The sequence below is a fragment of the Acomys russatus genome, chromosome 6 (genome assembly GCF_903995435.1).
Source record: "Acomys russatus chromosome 6, mAcoRus1.1, whole genome shotgun sequence".
Taxonomy (NCBI): domain Eukaryota; kingdom Metazoa; phylum Chordata; class Mammalia; order Rodentia; family Muridae; genus Acomys; species Acomys russatus.
Genome location: NC_067142.1, coordinates 35,279,689 through 35,299,379, shown reverse-complemented (window position 1 = coordinate 35,299,379; position 19,691 = coordinate 35,279,689). Strand labels below are relative to the sequence as shown.

Sequence of the window (19,691 nt, the reverse complement as noted above, 5' to 3'; positions counted from 1 at the left end):
GCCTAACACACAGTAAGGGTCTGGATGAATGTCCGTGCAATTGCTGTCATCACTGTTATCATTGCCAGTCTTGGGGCCTTATTTCTCGGGGATTCTAGTACTCTGAGTCCAAGCATCTTATAAACTACATAGGAACTTCCTTCTTGTGTCTAACTTGACATAAGTCTATTTCTCTGGTTTTCATTATTCTGAAAGTAGCTTTTTATCATTTTGAATATGGCTTCTCCAGCCTCCCAGCCAGGGACTCAGTTTTTCTTTCAGTCTTTCTTTCCTGTATCAACACTGGGCTGAGCGCACAGCTTTGCCTAGTGATGCTCACCTAATGTTTACCAGCAGGAGGAGCAGACGAATCAACACCCAGAGCCCTCTTTTGGTTTCCTCCCTCACCTGATGTCTTATCTTTAAACTACGCATCCTCATTTGAGATGGCCCCACCCCCACCACACACACACACACACACACACACACACACACACACACAAACTGCTGCTCCTCAGGGACACTGTGGGCCAAGGCTGAGACCAGATTCTGCAACGATTTGGAGTGTCCCAAAGTAACTGCTTTAGAGCTCCCTTAAAGGGTTTGTCTGCTTTCTAGTATGTCACCGCCATTGCCAACTTGAGACACATCAGGGTCACCAAGGAAGGGGTCGCCACATTTGACCTGGAGCTGGATCTCAAGAACCTTGAGAGCAAGATTTACCTGTACAAGGTGAGGCTAGAGGTTGTGGGTCCTGGGAGGGAAATGATGGGTCCCAAGGAACCGCCCACAACACCCAGAGGGTAAGCACTCACACACATTCACACACACAGTAAAAAAAATGACTTCAACAACAACAACAACACCGAAGGTAGGAAAAATCCATGACTCGGCATATACATGAGGACTTAGCTACGGCCCTGAGCGGGCAGTCTCCAGGATCCTCTTATCTGTCCTTGAGCCAGGCCTGTCACTCTGTGTAGCATTTAGTGCCGAGCAAGGTAAGAGCAGAACCCTGAGCTCACGCCAACCATGTGAGGCCAGGAAGGGTATGTGAGATTGGGGGCTGCAAAGCAGACATCCGCTCTGCAGCCAAACTCACTCTGGCTCTGTCACCTCAGACTAGACATCTTTTCCTGTGCCTCAGTTTCCACATCTGTGAAGTGAGGGACCAGAAGAGCTACCTCATAGAAGATGGCAACACTGAAATAACTCTGCATACTTGTCTATTCCTGTGACCTAGCTCTTCCCACCTGTCTCTCTTCCTTGCTGCCCCGTTCCTGCTCCTTGGCCTTGGCCCTGTTCCTTTTCTATAGCTGCTCCCTGTGCCTAGCAGGCCAAGCTCTGACACCCATGTGGTTTACTCCCTCGTCTCACCCAAGTGCCTCTGCTGAGCTCCCAGCTCCACCCCGGTGCTTCTGAACCCCTCACCCCCTTAGGCTGCTTTGTTCTTATTAGTTTTATTTTCCATATAAGAATTACTTATTTATGATGCTTATTATTTCTCTTTCTCTCCCATGGTTTGTTTTTGTTTTGTTTTTGTTTTTTTATAGGTCCTTCAGGGCAGGACTCTTTGTTCTATTTATTGCAATATCTCAAGGACCTGAAATAGTGCGTGATATACAGCAAGCATCTAATAAGCACTAGCTATTGTTAGTTCTCGGCAAGTAGCAAATCCGTATATGGTTTAGCAAGGATGAGTGAATGTGTAGGCAGTGACAGGACTGGGCTCTCTCCCGTGGGGTCGGTCTCACGGTGGGTCTGGGCATTCTTAGAACATATATTTCCACCTACCTTGTTCGTGACCCATGCCTCCAAGTCCAGGCTTTGCTCTCTGTCCCGGTCCCACGGCCCCCACATCTTTTATGGCTCTAGGATCATGTTGTCTTTGACCTTGGCCAGGGAAGAAAACTATTGGTGGCAGTCAGAGTGAGGCTAGGATAGGAGGCTTTTTGGACCCATTGAGGCCCTGACCCATTCTTTCCCGGCTTCAGGACGGTGAGATGATCCCCTACGGCTTTGATAACCAGATCAAGCACTGTCTGAGACGGCTGGGAAAACGGTACCACTTCCAGATCCAGGACCTGCGGCCCGAGGATGCTGGCCTTTACCAGGTCATGGTGGAGGACACTGTGGTCTTCTCCACGGAGCTAGAGGCCAGCAGTAAGTGTTCTTCAACACAGAAGTTTACACTGGGGAGAGGAGAGGGCCGGTGCCAGTGCTATGGAGGAGGATACACCCATTGCAAAGACAGCTAGGAAGAGCCGATACAGCCAGATATGCCTGCTGTTGGTACCCAGCTAGGCTCTACAGAATGACTCAGGGGCAGAGCCGTCTATGGAATGCCCCTGGCCACAGACCTTCTGTCTCAGCTGATTAACTTCAAATCAAACCCAGAGTATGGCCTTTTGCTTCGGTGTCTCCCCTTTTATAAAGGTCCCCCTCTCCCACAACTCCCCAGCAAAGAATTTCCACCTGGGCTGGACAGGCCCATGTGACACAGGCCGCTTTTATTCCTTCTTCTTGTGTTTCTTCCTCTCCTGGAAGTGTCCCTCCTTGAACTCTGTCCTGTACCCATGAGGCCCTGTGTCTACCAACCATGGGCCTCTTGGAAGGGCACGGGGAGGTCTGGAGGAAGGAGCTGGAAGACAGGTCATAAAGAACAAGGCTGAACCAAAATTGGAGAACAAGAAGAGAAAAGAGCATCCAGCTGGCCTAGGATGCTAAGATTTAGGATGGGCTTTGAAAGCCCAGTAACAACATGGCATGGGCAGAGGAATGGGCTTGGGGAGTGGGCCACTCTTAAGCTGCCAGGACGGAATAAGTCTTTTTTTTTTTTTCCCTGAACCCAGGGCTTAGCTCATTCTAGTCAGACACCAGCCCCTCAGTTCTTTATTTTATTTTGAGATAGACTCTCTCTAAAGCTGTCCAGGCTTATCACAAACCCAGGATGCTACAAGCTCACCTTGAACTTGTGATCCTCTCGCCTCAGCCTCCCCAGGAACTGGAATTGTCAGTGTATACTGCTATACCTAGATTATTTAATTTCTTAAGCCTCAGCCTCCTCATTTGTAAAAAGAGAATTTAAGATCTCTCAGTGATCACAATATGATTACAAACCCACGTTTTGCGTATGTATGGGGGTGGGTACTGATGCCTGGTGGTGGTTATAGAACTGAGGTGAAGAGTTAATCTAGCCAAGGTGAAACTGGTCTGAACTGGGTTTCTTAATTCCTATCCCCAGTGCTCAGACTCCCTGGGTCATGCTACAAGGCTGATGCCCTCACTCTTTCCTGTTTCCATGACAGCCATCCCTCCCAGAGTGGTGGTCCCATTGGCAGAGGCCCGCTGCGAGGAACAGGGTGACGCTGTCTTTGAATGTACACTCTCCAACCCTTGTCCCAGTGCTACCTGGCTTTTCCAGCACCGGCCACTGAGGCCCAGTGACAAATATGAAGTATTTGTGTCCCCTGATGGGCTAACCCACCGGCTGGTTGTGAAAGGGGCCAGTTGCTCCGATATGGGCCTCTACTCACTCAACGCTGGACTCCATGCCTCCAGTGCCTGGCTGGTGGTTGAAGGTGAGTGGCCACACTTCTGAATTGCCCTGCCTTTACCAAGACAAGGTCTCAGAGTGCAGATGGGAGGGTTTCCTCCACTTTTTCATTTGCTTCTGTGTCCTTCTCTCACTCAGAGAGAATGAGAAATGCTCCTTAGATATATTCTTGTTTGAGTATTACTCCCTTAGACCTCTGAGGGTTCCTTTGGAGACTCAGATCCAAGATGACGCCCCCCCCCCCAGACTTAGGATAGGGTTTGTGACACCGTTCCATGTTTGACGTGGATGAGAAGCCCCTGGGCTGGACCAGGAGATACCCTAACCCTCCTAGGCATTGGCATCTGGGGGCAACAGAATCCCAGGAAACTGTGAACTGGGCATAGGTGAGGCAGACAGTAGGACAAGCTTGATAAGATCACGACTTTGACATATGAGCTTATATGTCAAAACCACATGACCCACATGGAAGGATGGGGTAGCCTGTGGATACAGGCTTGGGGTGGTGGTGATGGGATGTATCTACCAATGTGCTGGAACATCCTTGTTTTTTGTTTTTGTTTTTGTTTTTGTTTTGGTTTTGGTTTTGGTTTTTCCTCCAATGGGCAGCTTCTCCACTGGGGAGGGCAAGGGCTAGGCAAGACAGCCATGTCAGACAGGTGCCTTGGCCTCATTTAACAGGGCGTTTTCTCTTGTCTCTCTATGGGCTAATGACCTCTGTGTAATTAACACCTCACGGAAGGTGGGAAGGATAAAGGCCCTCAGACAACAGATACAGACGGCCGGCTGCAGACTCCAGAAGCTCTGACCTCAGAAACAGAAGACTCTGGGGGCATCAGCGGCAAGGGAGGGCAACTCAGAGAGCAGGGCTCCCCCAAGGAGACAAGGGGGGCACAGCTCGCAGCAGGCCTAGAGAGGAGCACCTTTGACAAGGGCAGTTATTCCCTGGTAGGGGATGAAGACCTAGCTAATTCTGCCTGGAGACCTGGGTGGGACAAAAAGGGCTTTCTGAAGGAAGAGCAAGGCAGAGTCACTCTTCCAGGGGACAGTCAGCCCCACAGAGAGGGAGACTGTGGTAGAAACCTTCCCGGAAGGCTTCATCTCCAGGGAGGGGACACAGAATCAGGTATGGGCTTTGTGGATAGACAACAACAAGGCCATGGAAGAGATTGCAGTGTGAATAGCAGATGGGGGGCAGCAGGAGGTTGGAAGGCTGGCTCCAGTCACCCTCGGGATGGAAGACTGGAAAGCAGCAGAGAAGGAAAGGTGCCCAGAGGGAGCCACAGCACTGAGCTGGACATACATGATCAGGGACAGCTCTGTGACCCTCATCTGGGAGCTGGGGCAGGCCACAGGGTGCCCTGGGGATCACAGTCTGATGCTGAGGGGTTTCATCTGAAAAAGGAGGAGATAGAGATGTGGGGTGATTATATGCATGAGATGGAAGAAAGGGGTGACCTGAGCAGGAGGAGGGGAGCAGCGGCAGAGTGGGCTAATGGAGCTCGCCTAGGGGAGGCTGGAGGACTCAGGGGCACTCAGGCAGATGGGCACGCTGGCCATGGAGAAGATGGGGTGCACTGGGAGACAGGAGGATATCTAGGACAGATGTCTTCTGACAATCACACCCAGAAATCATCACTATCTGGAGGCAGGAAACTTCTGGGGTGTGGGAGTCCTGAGGCCAAAGCTGAGGGCTCTTTGCAAGGGGCAGGTGGTCACAGGATTGCAGGGAGGGGCTACAAAACTGGACCCGAAGGCCCAGAAGATCCCAGGGACTGGAAAGATGGCCTACAAGAGCTCCAGGGAAGGGATGGGCAAGGCTCAGCTGTAGCCTTGGGCAGGGTGGAGGAAGATTCCAGAAGCCCCCAGTTTCCTCAAAGCTGGACAGTGGGGCAGAGGGGAGCAGGGGGCCCAGGAAGGACAGGTTGTGAAAACATGGGTCCTCAGGATGACACATGGTCCAATCTCATAACAACGGGGGCCCACTTTGGGTCTGGAGTGCTGGGGTCCGGCAGGAAGGAAGGGGACATGGATGGTTCCCAAGTAGCTGGGCTAATGGTGGCTAGTCAGAGGGTAGATGCCAGAAACCACAGGCTAGTTATGTCCCCAGGCCCAGGTGTTCTGGGCTCTGGGGATGCACCGGGAGACATGGAAGGATTAAGAGAGCCAGGGCCAGTAGGATCTGAAGGAAATTTCTGGAATAGATCAGGGAGGCCCAGAGGAAAAGGGTCCAGATGTGGGCTGGACTCCAAGGATGGCTTAGGAGGTCCAGGATGGGTGGAGTCTAGGAATGAGGAGGGCTTGGGGTATTCTGAAGGGATGGGTGATCGCTCGGGGGTGCTAGAAAGAACAGGATCTGGCCTTGAGATTGGTTGCAGAGCCACCTGTGGGGCACCTGTGGAGACAGAGTCCAGGAAGCAGGGTACTTTCAGGCATGACTCAGGGGTGCCTGGGAGACTGTGGTCTGGAGACAAAGGTCAGTATGGTCCTGAAGGAAAGGTGTCAGGGAGAGAGGCCAGTCTCAGAAATGGCTCAGGTGACCTTTGTGGAGTGTCCACCAGTGAAGCTCAGCATTGGGGTGTATTTCGAGGCCAGGATCAAACAGGCCCTGGTGGAAAGCACTATGTTCATGGCTTAGGGGGTCCTGGGACAGCAGGGTCTGTGGGTGGAAGTGGTATGAAGGCCTCTGGAACAGTGGGAAAAGTTGGGGAGGGATACACGGAGACAGAAGCAGGGGACTCTGGAGGAATAAGTTTTTGGGGTCACCCTGGAGATTATGAAAACTTCAGAGACCTTGGAGACTTTAGAGAAGGCCACTTTGACGATGCCACTGGGGTTCAGTTATCCATGGGGCCAGGGTCTCTGCAGAGAGGGCACAAGGAAGGCAATGGAGAAAGAATCGGGCTTCTTGGTGCCAGGACCTCTGGAGTTGGAACTGGGCATTGGGACAAAGCCAGGCACCCTGGCGTACCATCTCCTCATGCTGAGGCTGGTTCAGAAGGCCACTGGGCTTGTGGGTCTGGCAATGCGTTAGGTTATAAAGATGGGTCTGGGATTCCAGAGCCTTGGGGAACTGGCGACAGAACAATTTATGGAGAAGGGTCAAGGGGTCTTGGGTCTGGGAGGACAGGGCCAGATGGTGAGGGGGAATTTAGAGATGGTTCAGCAGGCTTCAGAGGAATGGGACCAGCAAGTGAAGTAAGTTATAAAAATGTGACCAGGGGCTCTGGGGCCATGGGGCCGGAGTGTAAGGTTGATTATAGGAATGATCATGGGTGTTCTGAAGTTATGGGGTCAGAACATGAGGGTCGTAGAGTCAGCCAATTAGAGGGTCAAACAGGTTATAAGAGTGGTTTAGGAGCTTCTGAAAGTGAGGCAGGTTACCAAGGTGGTTTGGAACATCCTGGAGACATTTTGTCACAGAATGAAGCAGATTTAAGGGATGGCTCGTGGGAAATAGGAAGGACAGGATCCAAGAATGAAGCTGAACATAGAGGAACCTCAGTGGGGCCCGGGAAAATGGGGTCAGAGAGAAAAATGCACTATGTGAATGGTTCAGGGTGGTTAGGAGGGCCAGGCTCACTAGCTGCACCCAAAGACCATGAATCTGTGTATCTTGGGTCAGTTTACCAGGCAGTGGCAGGGGTAGGCACGAGCACCAAGGATGGTGCGGAGAAGGGCATAGAAATGTGGTTTGCAGATGAGACAGGGCCTGGGGTGGGCTCTGGGATGGCTGGAATGCCAGATACTACAGGTGGCATAGCACACAGGGACAGTGCTATGGGCCCAGGGAAGCTGGGGACACCAGGAAGGCCACATATCTTTTCAGATGGGCAGGGTACTAAAAACAGTCTTGGGGGCTGTGGATCCTCAGGGATCCCTGAAGCCTTGGGGGCTGATGGATCTGTAGGGAAACCAGGTATCAGAGAACGGAAAGATGCTTCTGGATTCCCAGGGTCTCCTAGGGACAGAAGGACTTTCAGTGGGGAGCACAGATCTGTAGATCAAGCAGGAGCTGTAGGGACATCTAGGCTTCTTGATGGTAGGAGGACAGCAGAGGATGAGAATGGGTCAGGGGTAGCCTCTCTGGAGTCAGGAAATGATTCAGACTTTGATAAATCAGGCTTGGGGGCAACAGGCAGGCATAGAGCTTCTGGCCACGGGGGAGTGACACCTCAGGGATACAGAGGCTCCCTGCTGAATGATAGAAGTCGGGGAACCAGTTCTGGGAACTTTTCAGGGGCAGGACAGATGATAGACAGTAGTTCTAGGCTTGGGGGAGAGATCAACGCCACGTCAGGGCCTCATAATGGGCGAGACATGTGTCACAGCCAGGCTCCAGGCTCCAGCCAAGGCAGCTTCAGGGTTTCCAGCTCGCTGGAGGAGAATGATGCCATTTTCAGGCAAACCCATGATGGGCAAAGCACCTCCAAGGGCAAGGGATGTGCAACTGGCCAAGAGGTTGCTGGGGAATGTCAAGGTCCTTGCTCCTTGGAGAGCAGAGGCTCTGGTTTTGGAAGGAGCAGGGCTGGTTTTACAGAGAGCTCAAGTGTCCCAGGCAGAAGGAATTCCATCACAGGTGGAGATGGTGTCATTTCAAAACCCCAGGAATCCCAGAATGAATTAGATAGTCCACTGGGAAAAAGGAACTTCAGAAGTGTGTCAGGAGGGACCCAGGAGCCAGGTTTTCAGTTAGAGACAGAACAAGCAGAAGGAAGAGTGTTCCCCCAGGAGTGGGAATCCTGGGAGGCTGAGATTGGCAAGGTACAAGGATCGGGGGCCTCAAAGACATATGAAGGGCAGGGGGGTGAAGACTCTAGCTGGTCAGGCTGGAAGCCTGGTCCCTGTGGGAGCAGATGTCAGGCACAGTGTGGCACTGAAATTGGATCAGCAAAGGGAAGGGCCACAGAGAGGGCCAGAGATCAGGGGCATTGGACTGACAGTGAGGACGGAGGGTCTCTGAGAGAATCTTGGAGCAAAGATGGGCAGAGAGGCCTCCATGGGCATCTTGGCAGCAGGAAAGATACCCAAGAGGGCAGGTCAGATGTCTATGGCCAGGGACAAGATGCATCCCAGAGCCCCAGATCCAGATACAAGCCTGGCACTGGCTGCTCTTCTTCGGAGGCCCGAGGTAGGTACTCCCAGCTGGTGGCTTCCATAGGGTGGAGCCAGAGGGTAGGGCCCTTGGATACTGGGGTGCCTACGTGCCAGTTCTACCTTCAGCACAGAAACTTGTCCCTACCAGTGTCTCCATTTCCCAGAATCCCTTGCAAATTCAGGGAGCAGCCTTTCCATTTCCCTCCCTGTGCAGAAAGGATCCAAGCTGTGTGAAACTCAAAGGTCTGCTTGGCATGAGATCTTAAAACCCCGTGTCCAAAGTCCTGGAGTATTAGCTTGCCTGAATTCCCATCTGTGGGACTTGGGGGCCTCAGGGGAGGATGCTCCACCCTCATCTCTGTACCAGCCTAGGGAAACAGGAGGCTGGGCATTGGGTCTGGCTGAGCGGTGGGCAGGACTATGAAGGCCAAGGCTGGGCTTTGGGGACTTCCTTTGTGTCTCTCTAGGCTCCATGAACCACTTCTCTCAGGGTCTGACTGATACAGAGGTGCAGCTGGGGGAAGCTGCCATACTCTCCTGCACCCTTTCCAGTGACCTGGGATCTGGCACCTGGTTCAAGGACGGAGTCGAGGTACTGACACCTCACACCTCACACCTTCTCCTCCCTAACTAATGTGTGTGGGGGTGGGGAGCATGATAAAGCAGAGACGTAGATGGGAGAGACTTTGCCAGGAGTTTTCACAATTCATTTTACTGATATTTTGACTCCAGGAGATGTTTAAATAGCTGGCGTGTGGTGTGTTTAAAATATACACATTTTGAATGTACAGCACAGCCTCTGCTGTCTCATGGATTCCACTTAGCCTTCAGAGTCTTTTAAACACACATCCTGACCAGCTGGACTCAGTGGTCTCTCTGAGAAGCCATCCAAGCAGTCACATTGGGTGACACAGCACAATGGTGTCAGTGAAATCTGACTCCTCTGCCTTTAGCAGTTATGTGACCTCGGAGGAGTTGCTCATCTATAAAATGGGACTTATTACAACGTTGATCTCGTAGGGCTGTTTTGAGAGTTCACGAGGCACTAGGCACAGTGGAGAGTTAGGACTGAACTGGTGTGGATGAGAGTCCCTGTCTCCATGGTGATCCTTGTCTCCAGCTCACTGCCCAAGATGGTGTCATCGTTGAGCAAGATGGGCTGACGCACAGACTGATCCTCAGCCACGTGGAGGGGTCCCAGGCTGGGAGATACACTTTCGTAGCCGGCAGCCACCACAGTGAAGCCAGCCTGACCGTGCAGGGTGAGGCCAGCCCTTCCCTGCCCCATAATCTCTGTACCAGGTGAAAAATGCCCCTCTGTGGAAGCCCTGGATTTGTGACTCAGTCTACGGAGATTGTTTACGAAGCTAACCCATGTCTTTCCCAACCCAACATCCTATCCCTTTCTTTACCAGGAAGTTCTTGGTGAGGTCTGACCTCTGACTCTCCTGCTGCAGACCCAACCCATTCCCATCGCTAGTCCTCATGAGGTGGGGGAGGGACTTCCTTCTCTAGGTTCTTCTCATGATTCCCCAGGCCCCAGGGCTTGATCCTCTCTGATTCCCTTGCTCGGCTCTTTCTCCAGATCCCCCCACCATCACTCCAGATGTGACAGAGACACTGAGAGAGCCACTGGTGTTCAAGGCTGGGAAGCCAGTGACTGTGAAAATCCCTTTCCGGAGCCACCACCCTGTTCAGGCTGCCTGGAGGAAAGATGGGGACGAGCTGGTGGGCAGCAACCACAAGGGAGTCCAGGTGGCCCTGGGGGATGGCTACACACGGCTGTGCCTCCCCAGCGTGTGCAGGAAGGACAGTGGCCGGTACAGCGTGACACTGAGGAGCGAGGAAGGCTGCGTGCAAGCTGAGTTCACTCTACAAGTTATAGGTGCTAACCCTGACTGTTCTCCAACTAGGGCCCCAGGGTTCTGGCATCTCAGGTCCTTCGTGGTAGCCTTGGCAGGCCTGGGGATGGACTCTGCTGGCCTGGGGATGGACTCTGCTAGCCTTGGTCCTCATTTGCATGATAGTTAAGATTCAAAGCCACCCCTACTGGCACACTTCCCTGTCCTCAGACTGCCTAGGAAGAAGAGATAAGCCAGGGCCAAGTACAAGCTGAAAGAGGACCCTGCTGTGCCTCTATGAGCTCTAATACAGCAGATTCTATCTGAGGAAGATGTTCAGTGGAATGGTGGCTCCCAACTTGTACCAACAAAATCAGATTGCCTAGACCAGAGGGCTAAACAGGAGTCGATGCTGAGCACTGACTGGAGTTGGGCACAGGCTGGAGAGGTTCCATGGTGTCTCCTAGGACAGGACTGTAGAAGCAGAGACCAGACACCAAGAGACATTAGGGACCTCCCCATGAGCCGGCACCTTGCCTCTGCCTCTGGCTATGTCGGAGGACCATGTGCATCTCTGGGCAGTCCATCCCTTTGCAGACTTATCCACTGATGAGGGGTTAAGTGGGACATGGTCCTCTCCCAGCGTCTCTGACTCATTTCTCTTCCTGCTCCTCTCCATGGGTCCTCAGACAAGCCTCAGCCCCCACAGGGACCCCTGGAGGTGCAGGATTGCCACAAAGCAGGTGTCTGCCTCCGCTGGCGGCCCCCAAGGGACCATGGGGGTCAGGTCCTGCAACACTATGTGGTGGAGAGGCGACAGGCTGGAAGGAGCACTTGGCTGAAGGTGGGAGAGTCCCCAGCAGACAGTACCAGCTTCACTGATGCCAGTGTGGAGCGGGGCAGGAAGTATGCCTTCCGTGTACGGGCCGTGACCTCGGAGGGAGCCGGGGATGCCCTGGAATCTGAGGAGGTGTTGGTGGCTCCTGAGGGTGAGAGAACAGATGTCACTTAGAAAGGGAACTCCTCTGCCCTCTCTACTATTCCCCAGAGTATAGGTTGAGGGCTGCTAGCTCTGCTTTGAGCAGTTGAGGGGGGGGGGGGACTTGAGGCTTTTCTAGAGCACAGTGGACACTCGTTACAACTTATTTTGGGGCCCCCTTCTCTCGGGACCTGCAAATTAGTCACCATCTTTATCGCATGCCTGTTCTGGAGCAAGCTATTCGTAGGCGAGGTTAAGGGATCTTAGAACCAGCTGTAGACTCCATCCAAGGCTAGGGAACATTTTTCTACTTCATCATCTCTGTCCCGGAGCCGCCAGAATAGTGTCCAAGAAAAAGCTGACCCAGCACTGGACCTCTTCAGAAGACAAAAGTGTTCCTGTGTCCCTAGGTTCCCCCACGCCCTCTCCCTTGCCTCAGCCTCTGCTGACTGGCACCCTCTGCCCTCAGCTCTCCCAGGACCCCCTTCTGCCCCAGCCATCCTGTCGGCCTCCAGCCAGAGCGTCACTCTAACATGGGTGGCACCACGGGGCCCTGGCAGTGCCCATATCTTGGGCTACCTGGTTGAGAAGCGTAAGAAGGGGAGCAACATCTGGATGCCTGTGAATGAGCAGCCGGTGGCTGGTGAGTCGGTCTGAGGACCCGCTCCTCACTGGCCCCATTCCAAGTCGCCTTGGAAGTCCTTCTTGCCTGTGGGATCCACTGGCGTTGCCAGCTCAGATCAGCTTAACATAATTGCTTTTCAGTTGAGGCGGGTTTTGTCCCCACAGGGGACATTTAGTGATGTCAAGAGCTATTTGTGATAAGTCACAGCTGGGTGGAGAGTACATGCTCTTCACATCTTGTGTAAAGAAGCCAAGGGTGCTGCTAAACATTCCACCGCAGCCAAGTCTATCACCAGAGCTGAGCTTGAGGAACCCTGGGGTAGACGCCTCAGACTGGGAGCCAGAGGGAAAGCTGTCCTCCCTGCCCCCTTTCTCCCATCCCCGCCCCCTCCCACCCCGACATCAAGCTTTGGCCCTGGGCAGCCCTCTTCCTCTGCAGAGCTCAGCCTCCTCGTTGATAACACAGAGGCTCCAGTTAGGCATCTGAGAAGCCAGCTGCTTCCAGAGACAAGAAAGAACCTGGAAAAGGCTAAGGATGGGGCAGGTGTTAAGAAAGCTTCCAGAACCCTGTGCATGTCTGTGCTTTGTGTGTACTGGAAGCCCAACACCAGGCTCACAACAAATTGTCAGGAGCCCTGTAATGGCCATGCCACTTAGGAGTTAAGGCCCCTTGGGGACTGTCTCCTCACATCTCTAAAGTTACCATTTAGTATTTAAGTACTACAGATCTATGAGGCAGGTGATTCGGAGACATTCAAGTGCCATCAAGACCATCCAGCAAGGTTGTGGCAGAACCAGATAGGATGGAGATGAAAACACCTTAAGCAGTACTCTTTTCACCTCAGAAGCCACTGTCACACCTGGCTGATGCAAGGCAGGAGGGCTGTGTTAGACCCCAGGCTCCATCTTCTTCTATACTTGGAGGTGCTGAGCTATGTCCCCATTTTCTGGTCCCACCATGGGAGACTAATATGGGATGTGGTCTTCACAGAAAGGAGATACACTGTGGTGGATCTGCGACAGGGTTGCCAGTATGAGTTCCGGGTCACGGCTGTGGCTCCCCTGGGCCCTGGAGAGCCTGGGCCTCCATCAGATGCTGTCTTTGCTCGGGATCCCATGAGTAAGCAGGGCACCAATGGATGATGTGGGGGAGGGATGTTCATGGGGTAGCTCTGAAACTGTGGAGCAGAAGGGAGGTGTTCAGGAGGGATGGAAGGCAAGTTGAAAGGCTGCTAGGATGAGATGTGTCTTCAAGGGCCTAAATTGAAGTTCAACAGGTCCAGGGGCCCAGGCAGTAGGGATACAAACTTGGCTAGATCACAATCACGCCATCCACTCTGTAGCCTCAGACGTGCTAACCCAGTGGTATCACCCAACTGTCAGCGGGTAGTCCCATCCCTGGGGAACAAGTAGCATGGACATTTAACTCAATTTTTCTGCCTAGTTCAAGCTGTTCATCACGTGCAAGGGGGCCAGCACTGTGCCAGGAGCTAGGTGCCCACATCCCAGCTTCTGTCTTTGGCAGGCAGGCAGCCTAGCCCAGCATTCACCTGCCTGTAGTCGCAGCAGCCTCAGAGATGTCAAGAGACATTCTCTGGACAACAGAAAGAGCAAAAGATCTGCCATTAAAGATAGGCATGACACCAGCCTCTCACATGTCCATGCCCCACAAGAAAGACATGTTGTCTAACTTTGATTCAAACCCCTGATTCAAGTAGAGGCCACTGTTCTCATGAAACCCCTGCTAAAAGCTTCACTTCAAGGCATAGAGTTTAGAAGATGGCAAGCCATCAAGGCACATGTAGAATCAGCTGTGTGATGGACTGTTTGCACAACTCCATTAACAGTAGAATATCCTACAAAAAATAGGGGAAGTGAGCTGGCCCATGTGTCTTTTCCTTGCAAACAGACCAAATCTATCCGGCTTCACTACTGATCACTGGCTCTCTCATGAGTGATAGCCATGGCGTGGAGGAAACAGGATGTGCAGTGTCCACAGCAGCCACAACGTTTGACTGTATCTTCTAAATCCCTTACTATTGAGCGAAATTTGTAGACTGCAAATGTCACTCTGGGAACCTTCTTGCAGAATCTCAGGCAAAGTGTAGTGGGGCGCACATCTGCAACCTCAGCACCAAGAAGCTGAACAGAAGGAGACATATGTTTTAGACAGACAGACAGATGATAGATATGTAGATAGGTAGGTGGATAAGTTGGTAAGAAGAAAAAAGAAAGAGAGAGGGAGGGAGGGACTGAAGGATGGAGGGAGGGAGGAAGGAAGGAGAAGGGAGGAACAGATGGAGGGAGAGAGGGAGGAAGGAGTAAAAAGAAAGAAAAGGGCTGGAGAGATGGCTCAGTGGTTAAGAGCACCACCTGCTCTTCCAGAGGTCCTGAGTTCAATTCCCAGCAACCACATGGTGGCTCACAACCATCTAATGTAATCTGATACCCTCTTCTGCAGATAAAGCACTCATATGCAATAAATAAAATAAATAAATCTTAAAAAAAAAAAAGAAAGAAAGAAAGAAAAAGAAAGGAAAGAAGGAAGAGAAGAAAGAAAATCTTAGGTTGCACCTCAGAACTCCTGAATTAGGATCTGTGTTTTTAATGAAGTCCTCAGTGATTTGGGTTCAAATCCAAGGCTGAGAAGTACTCCCCTAGGCCAGTGGTTTTAAACGTCACCACATGTTTAGAAATGCCAGCGACTCCTGGTGGAAATCCTGGTGCCTTAGGACTAGTATCTCACAGACAGAAGGTCTAATGTGCAGCTAGCTTTGATAGCCAGAGTGCCACACTGCGGAGCACCACTCAAACCACACCTGCCATGCCTCTTGCTTGTTCCAAGGACTCCATGGGTAGGTAGACCTGCTGTTGATCCCATTTAATGGACAAAGAACAAGAAGGCCATGCTGGTGGTGTTCCCAGCCAAGAGTTCAAACTCAGCATCCAGCTGTAGAACCCCAGTCCCCAGAGACAATGGAGCATAAACGATTATCAAGTAAAAATACCTGCTTTCAAGGATTACAGGGTAGCTAGGGGTTGGCAAGTCGGTGGGTGAGTAGAGGAGGTAGCCAGGGACCCACATGCATAGCCAAGGCAAAATACCTTCTGCAGAAACCCCTAAGGGGAGAAAAAAAATTCCGAATCTTTAGCAAGTAGGCTCCTTAAGGAAAGCTGGCACAGTCTTGAAATTTCCATGGTGCTTGGCCAGGACCTCCAGGGCCCGTGCGAGATCTCCGGGTTACAGACGCATCAGGCACTAGCATCACCCTGAACTGGATGGGGCCGGACACCCAAGATGATGACGAAGCCCAGGGATATATTGTGGAACTGTGTGGCTCAGATACCCATCAGTGGAGTCCGTGCCACGTAGGCACTGTGCCAGGCACCACCTTCACAGCCAAGGGGCTCCGGCCCCAAGAAGGCTACTTTGTGCGGGTGACAGCAGTCAATGATGGCGGCCGTGGCCAGCCCACTTCCCTGGACACGTTGGTTCATGCCATGCCTGCTACTGGTGAGTGTCACCTCCTTCCCCACCCGAGTCTTAGAGACCCTTCCCGGAAAAGAGAGGCACTGCTATGGAGCCATCAGCTGCCTTCTTAACAGAGGCTGGAATCAAGCACCAAGCTAAGTGGACCTCACATAGAAATGCCTTCTTATTATGGCTCCTGTCCCACATGGTAAATATTTTTGACCCCCGATTTACAGAGATGAAAACAAAGGTCCAAGATGCTTTGCCCAAGGTCTCCCCATTGTTATGACACAGAACCAAGAATTAAAACTAATGACTCCAAGGCATGGGCTCTTCTTACTTTTGAGGCGGTACCTGCCCCAGTTCCCTGATGTTGCGAGGTCAATTAGGTTTCCCTTTGGGCCTTGATTGCTGGGAGCAAACCCCTCATCTTTGGGAGCTGCACCAAAACTCTCTAGTTGTCACTGTGACAACAAGGAGACAATTACAATAGAAAGCAAAGAGCTCCTGAGTCCAGAGTCTTAGACTTTTGCCCTGCCTCTGTCCGTTACTGACGGGACCAAGAAAGTCACTCCCTGACTCAGGCTAATGGTACTCTCACCTCCAAACAAAAACGCAGCTGTCTCCGCCCTCTGTGTTCCACACTAGACTTCACCTTCCCTGGTGGCGACTTTATCTCTACTTCTGGCCCTCCCGCAAGACTGTCCCCATGAGCCTTTCACCCCAGTGTGTGCTTCCAAGCTCTCTCCCTCAGGCCATTATACTGGCTCAGCCTTCTAGCTACATCCTGGGTGACTTGAGCTGTGGGCCAACTGTGGAGGGAGGTGGCAAACCATCTTGTGTGTTCTAGTCTGTCCCAAGTTCCTCGTGGACTCCAGCACAAAGGATACACTGATGGTCAAGGTTGGGGACAGCATTCGAGTTCCGGTCTCCTTTGAAGTGAGTATACCTGGAAGGATGTGTGGCAGAGCAACCAGGAAACTAGATAATTTGGGGTATCCTTTATTCCTCATTCTTCTTTATCCAAAGTCATAGGATTGGGCTTGTTTCGGAAATCAGGCCCAGTGTGCGGTGGGTAGAAAGGAAAATGGCTCTTGAAGCCAAGCTGGCATTTGGCCTCTGGATGCCATTTGGCGGTCCTGCACAAGTGTACGGTGGGTGCATACCCCTCTAGTGGTAGCTTCTGGTACTGCACCTTTCCTCTCCGTCTTAGTTTGAGAAGGTAGCCAGCTGGGTAGATAATCATTTTTTTCTTCTAGAATATATTTTTGTGCAAATGAATGAATGATCAAAGTTTAGTCTGGATGACCTTCAGCAAATGTCAACACCTCCAGACTCTATGTTCAGTATTCAGTGTGTTAGTAAGAACACAAACTGCCTGATGGCATCATCACTCACTCATTTGACTCTGGACAATAGCTTAACCTCTGTGTTTAAATTCCACCATCTCTCACGTGGCTGGCATTGAGTTGTTCCATCTCTCCCCTGCGCTTACCAAAAGGCCGAGGAAGTGTTAGTAGTAACCTGGGCCCTGTTCTCTGAGCCTTCCACGTGTTGTTAATGCCTAAACCCTTGGAATATTCCCCACGGGAAATTACTACTAGCATTCCCAGAGCACCCACGATGGTGTCCCACAGGCAGTCGGTAGCATCATCATCCTGCCACTGGAGGGGCTCCTCAGCTGAGAATGGTCGCTGTTAGATCATAGGCCTGGCACTTAAGAAACTGGTCCCTCTATGAGATCAGATACACAGCCTAGAGACATCAGGCCATACAGTTTGGCCCTTGAGGCAAAGAACTGACTGCTCCTGCTATGGGTCCACAGATCTCAAGGAGTGGGGCGAAACAAAACCAGTCCCCAAAGACAAAAAAAAGCAAACCATCTCCTCCGGAGGATTTCTCGGAAGGATGGCCTCCTCGTGCTGGCCTTGGTGGCTGGCTCTCCTACACGCACTTTAAGCTATTTCTCCTAATGCTCCTGCAATGTCTCTACCATAAGGCTTGATCGCGACCCTTGTGATCATGAGGGTCTCTCTCCTAATAAAGCACTTGCTGGAGGGCAGTTTCATGGCAGCTCCTTTCCTAAGCCTGCCACTCTCTTCTCCTTCACAGTCATCACAGTTGTAAGCCAGGCTGCATAATCTATTTCCTGCAGTGTCTCTGTATTGCAGGAATTCCCAAGTCACTCCTTAGCTTGCCCTGGGCACGAGGTGGGGGGATTTACTCCCTTCCTAATTAGTCTCTTCTCACATCCACCAAGCACCCTCATGGGAATCCAGAGCCAGCTGCACTGTCCTGTGACAGCTGTCACTCAGGGTGAAATCTAGGTGTCTGCATGGGTGTGGGGCTGAGGGCCAGTACAGTTTCACTGAGCCTTCCGGCTAAGCCTCCCTTCCAATCCCTCCAGACCTACTGGCTAGCCCCACACGGCACCACTTCCCCAGGAGCCTATTCCTAGCCAGGTACTTGTTCATCTCCATGTACTCAGGCGCGTCCTCTCCCATCTAGAACGGGCTTCTTGCCCTTTTGCATTAGGCCTGGCCTACATACTTTCATTTTTACAGAATTTCCTCCATGAAGAACAACGATCATGAGGGAAGGAATCATGAAGGACTTAAGGGAAGAAAAATAAATAGCATGATCTCTCTCTCTCTCTCTCTCTTTCTCTCTCTCTCTCTCGTGTGTGTGTGTGTGTGTGTGTGTGTGTGTGTGTGTGTGTGTGTGTGTGTACACGTGAGAGGGGAACAGAGAGAACATGTGTGATTTGAAACAGAAGGAGGACTATAGGAGTGAATCTCAGGAAGACACAGTGATATATATGCAATAAAACGTCACAATTAAATATATTATTTTATATGCTAACTAAGCAATGCCTTTAACAGACACTTTTTTTTCAAAGTCCTCTTCTCAATCTGTCTTTCCTCTTGTTTCTCAGGCTACCCCCATGCCTGAGGTGACCTGGCTAAAGGATGGCTTGCCTTTGCCCAAAAGAAGTGTGACCACCGTGAAGGACGGCCTCACCCAGCTTCTAATTCCTGCAGCTAGCCTCTCGGACCGTGGCCGTTACACCGTAAGGCTGAAAAACCTACAGGGGAAGGAGGCTACCTACAGCTTCTTCATTAGCGTGGCAGGTGAGGCCTGCTCAGCTGTGGCCTCTTGACAGCTTGTAAAGCCTGCACCTGCCCTGGGCACAGGTCATTATACTGAGTATGTGAGGTGACCACACTGTTGGCCCTCAAAAGAAAAAAAAAAAAGAAGAGTATTCTTTGGGGAATACTTTTCACCTTGTAGAGATAATTGTATACCCAGACTTAGCTCCCTCTGGCACATTACCTGCCTGGCAACACTGGCATTCTATAGGAACCCCCCCCCCAGGAAACTTGGGGGCCTGGAGAAGACTGTAGCAGACTTTCTTTGACTATTCTGCAGCATGACTGATCTGTTCTTTTTCCCTGGCAGCATGCCCACAGGCACCAGGGTCCATCTACCTGCAGGAGAATGTTCCTGGGGCAGTGACAGTCCAATGGGAACCCTCTCCAGACGAGGCTCGGGGCATCCCTTTATACTATACAGTGATGATGCGCTCCTCATCTCACGGGTCCTGGCGTGAGGTGGCTGACCGTGTCCACACCAACCGCTTTACCCTCCTGGGGGTCCTCCCTGGCCATGAGTACCACTTCCGGGTTCTGGCCAAGAATGAGCTGGGGACCAGCCAACCATCAGACACCAGCCAGCCCTGGTGTATCCCCAGGCAGAGAGGTAAGGGTTCCCCAACGAGGGAGAAACTTAGCTGTCTGTCTGTGCTTTGGGTAGTGGGATGTGTGAAATGGGGGCACATGAGTCTAGCTAGATGTGCAGTGATCCTTCCACCTCCAGCTCAATGCCTACCTGCACTGATGCCCACTACACCAGACTTGGGATAGGCCACGCCTCAATGGACAGAAAGAGTCAGGCTATGAGTATCAGGGTGTCAAGAGGGCTTTGGGTGAATTCTCAAAAAGAACAGTAAGCAATAAGTTAAAAGTTAGTATTTCTCTAAAACTATATTGTATAAACCAAATAGGTATAGATCTTTCAAGGGGTCACTAGAAAAAAATTTACAAAACTAGCTATATTATCTCACTTCTATAAAATGCAAAAAAT

The 19,691-nt window shown here is 51.6% G+C and overlaps 1 protein-coding gene across 1 annotated transcript in view; it reads left to right on the top strand.

Moving 5' to 3' along the window:
* Igfn1 (immunoglobulin like and fibronectin type III domain containing 1) overlaps positions 1-19,691 on the top strand; it is a 29,732-nt gene that overhangs the window by 8,868 nt on the left and 1,173 nt on the right. Inside the window, exons 9-23 of the mRNA XM_051148211.1 lie at positions 598-711; positions 1,974-2,142; positions 3,288-3,560; positions 4,278-4,327; positions 8,549-8,666; positions 9,100-9,224; positions 9,753-9,894; positions 10,218-10,517; positions 11,163-11,462; positions 11,922-12,095; positions 13,068-13,196; positions 15,288-15,590; positions 16,399-16,487; positions 18,484-18,679; positions 19,008-19,307. Coding sequence (XP_051004168.1) covers positions 598-711; positions 1,974-2,142; positions 3,288-3,560; positions 4,278-4,327; positions 8,549-8,666; positions 9,100-9,224; positions 9,753-9,894; positions 10,218-10,517; positions 11,163-11,462; positions 11,922-12,095; positions 13,068-13,196; positions 15,288-15,590; positions 16,399-16,487; positions 18,484-18,679; positions 19,008-19,307 — 2,782 coding nt within the window. The remainder of the gene's footprint in view (positions 1-597; positions 712-1,973; positions 2,143-3,287; positions 3,561-4,277; positions 4,328-8,548; positions 8,667-9,099; positions 9,225-9,752; positions 9,895-10,217; positions 10,518-11,162; positions 11,463-11,921; positions 12,096-13,067; positions 13,197-15,287; positions 15,591-16,398; positions 16,488-18,483; positions 18,680-19,007; positions 19,308-19,691) is intronic.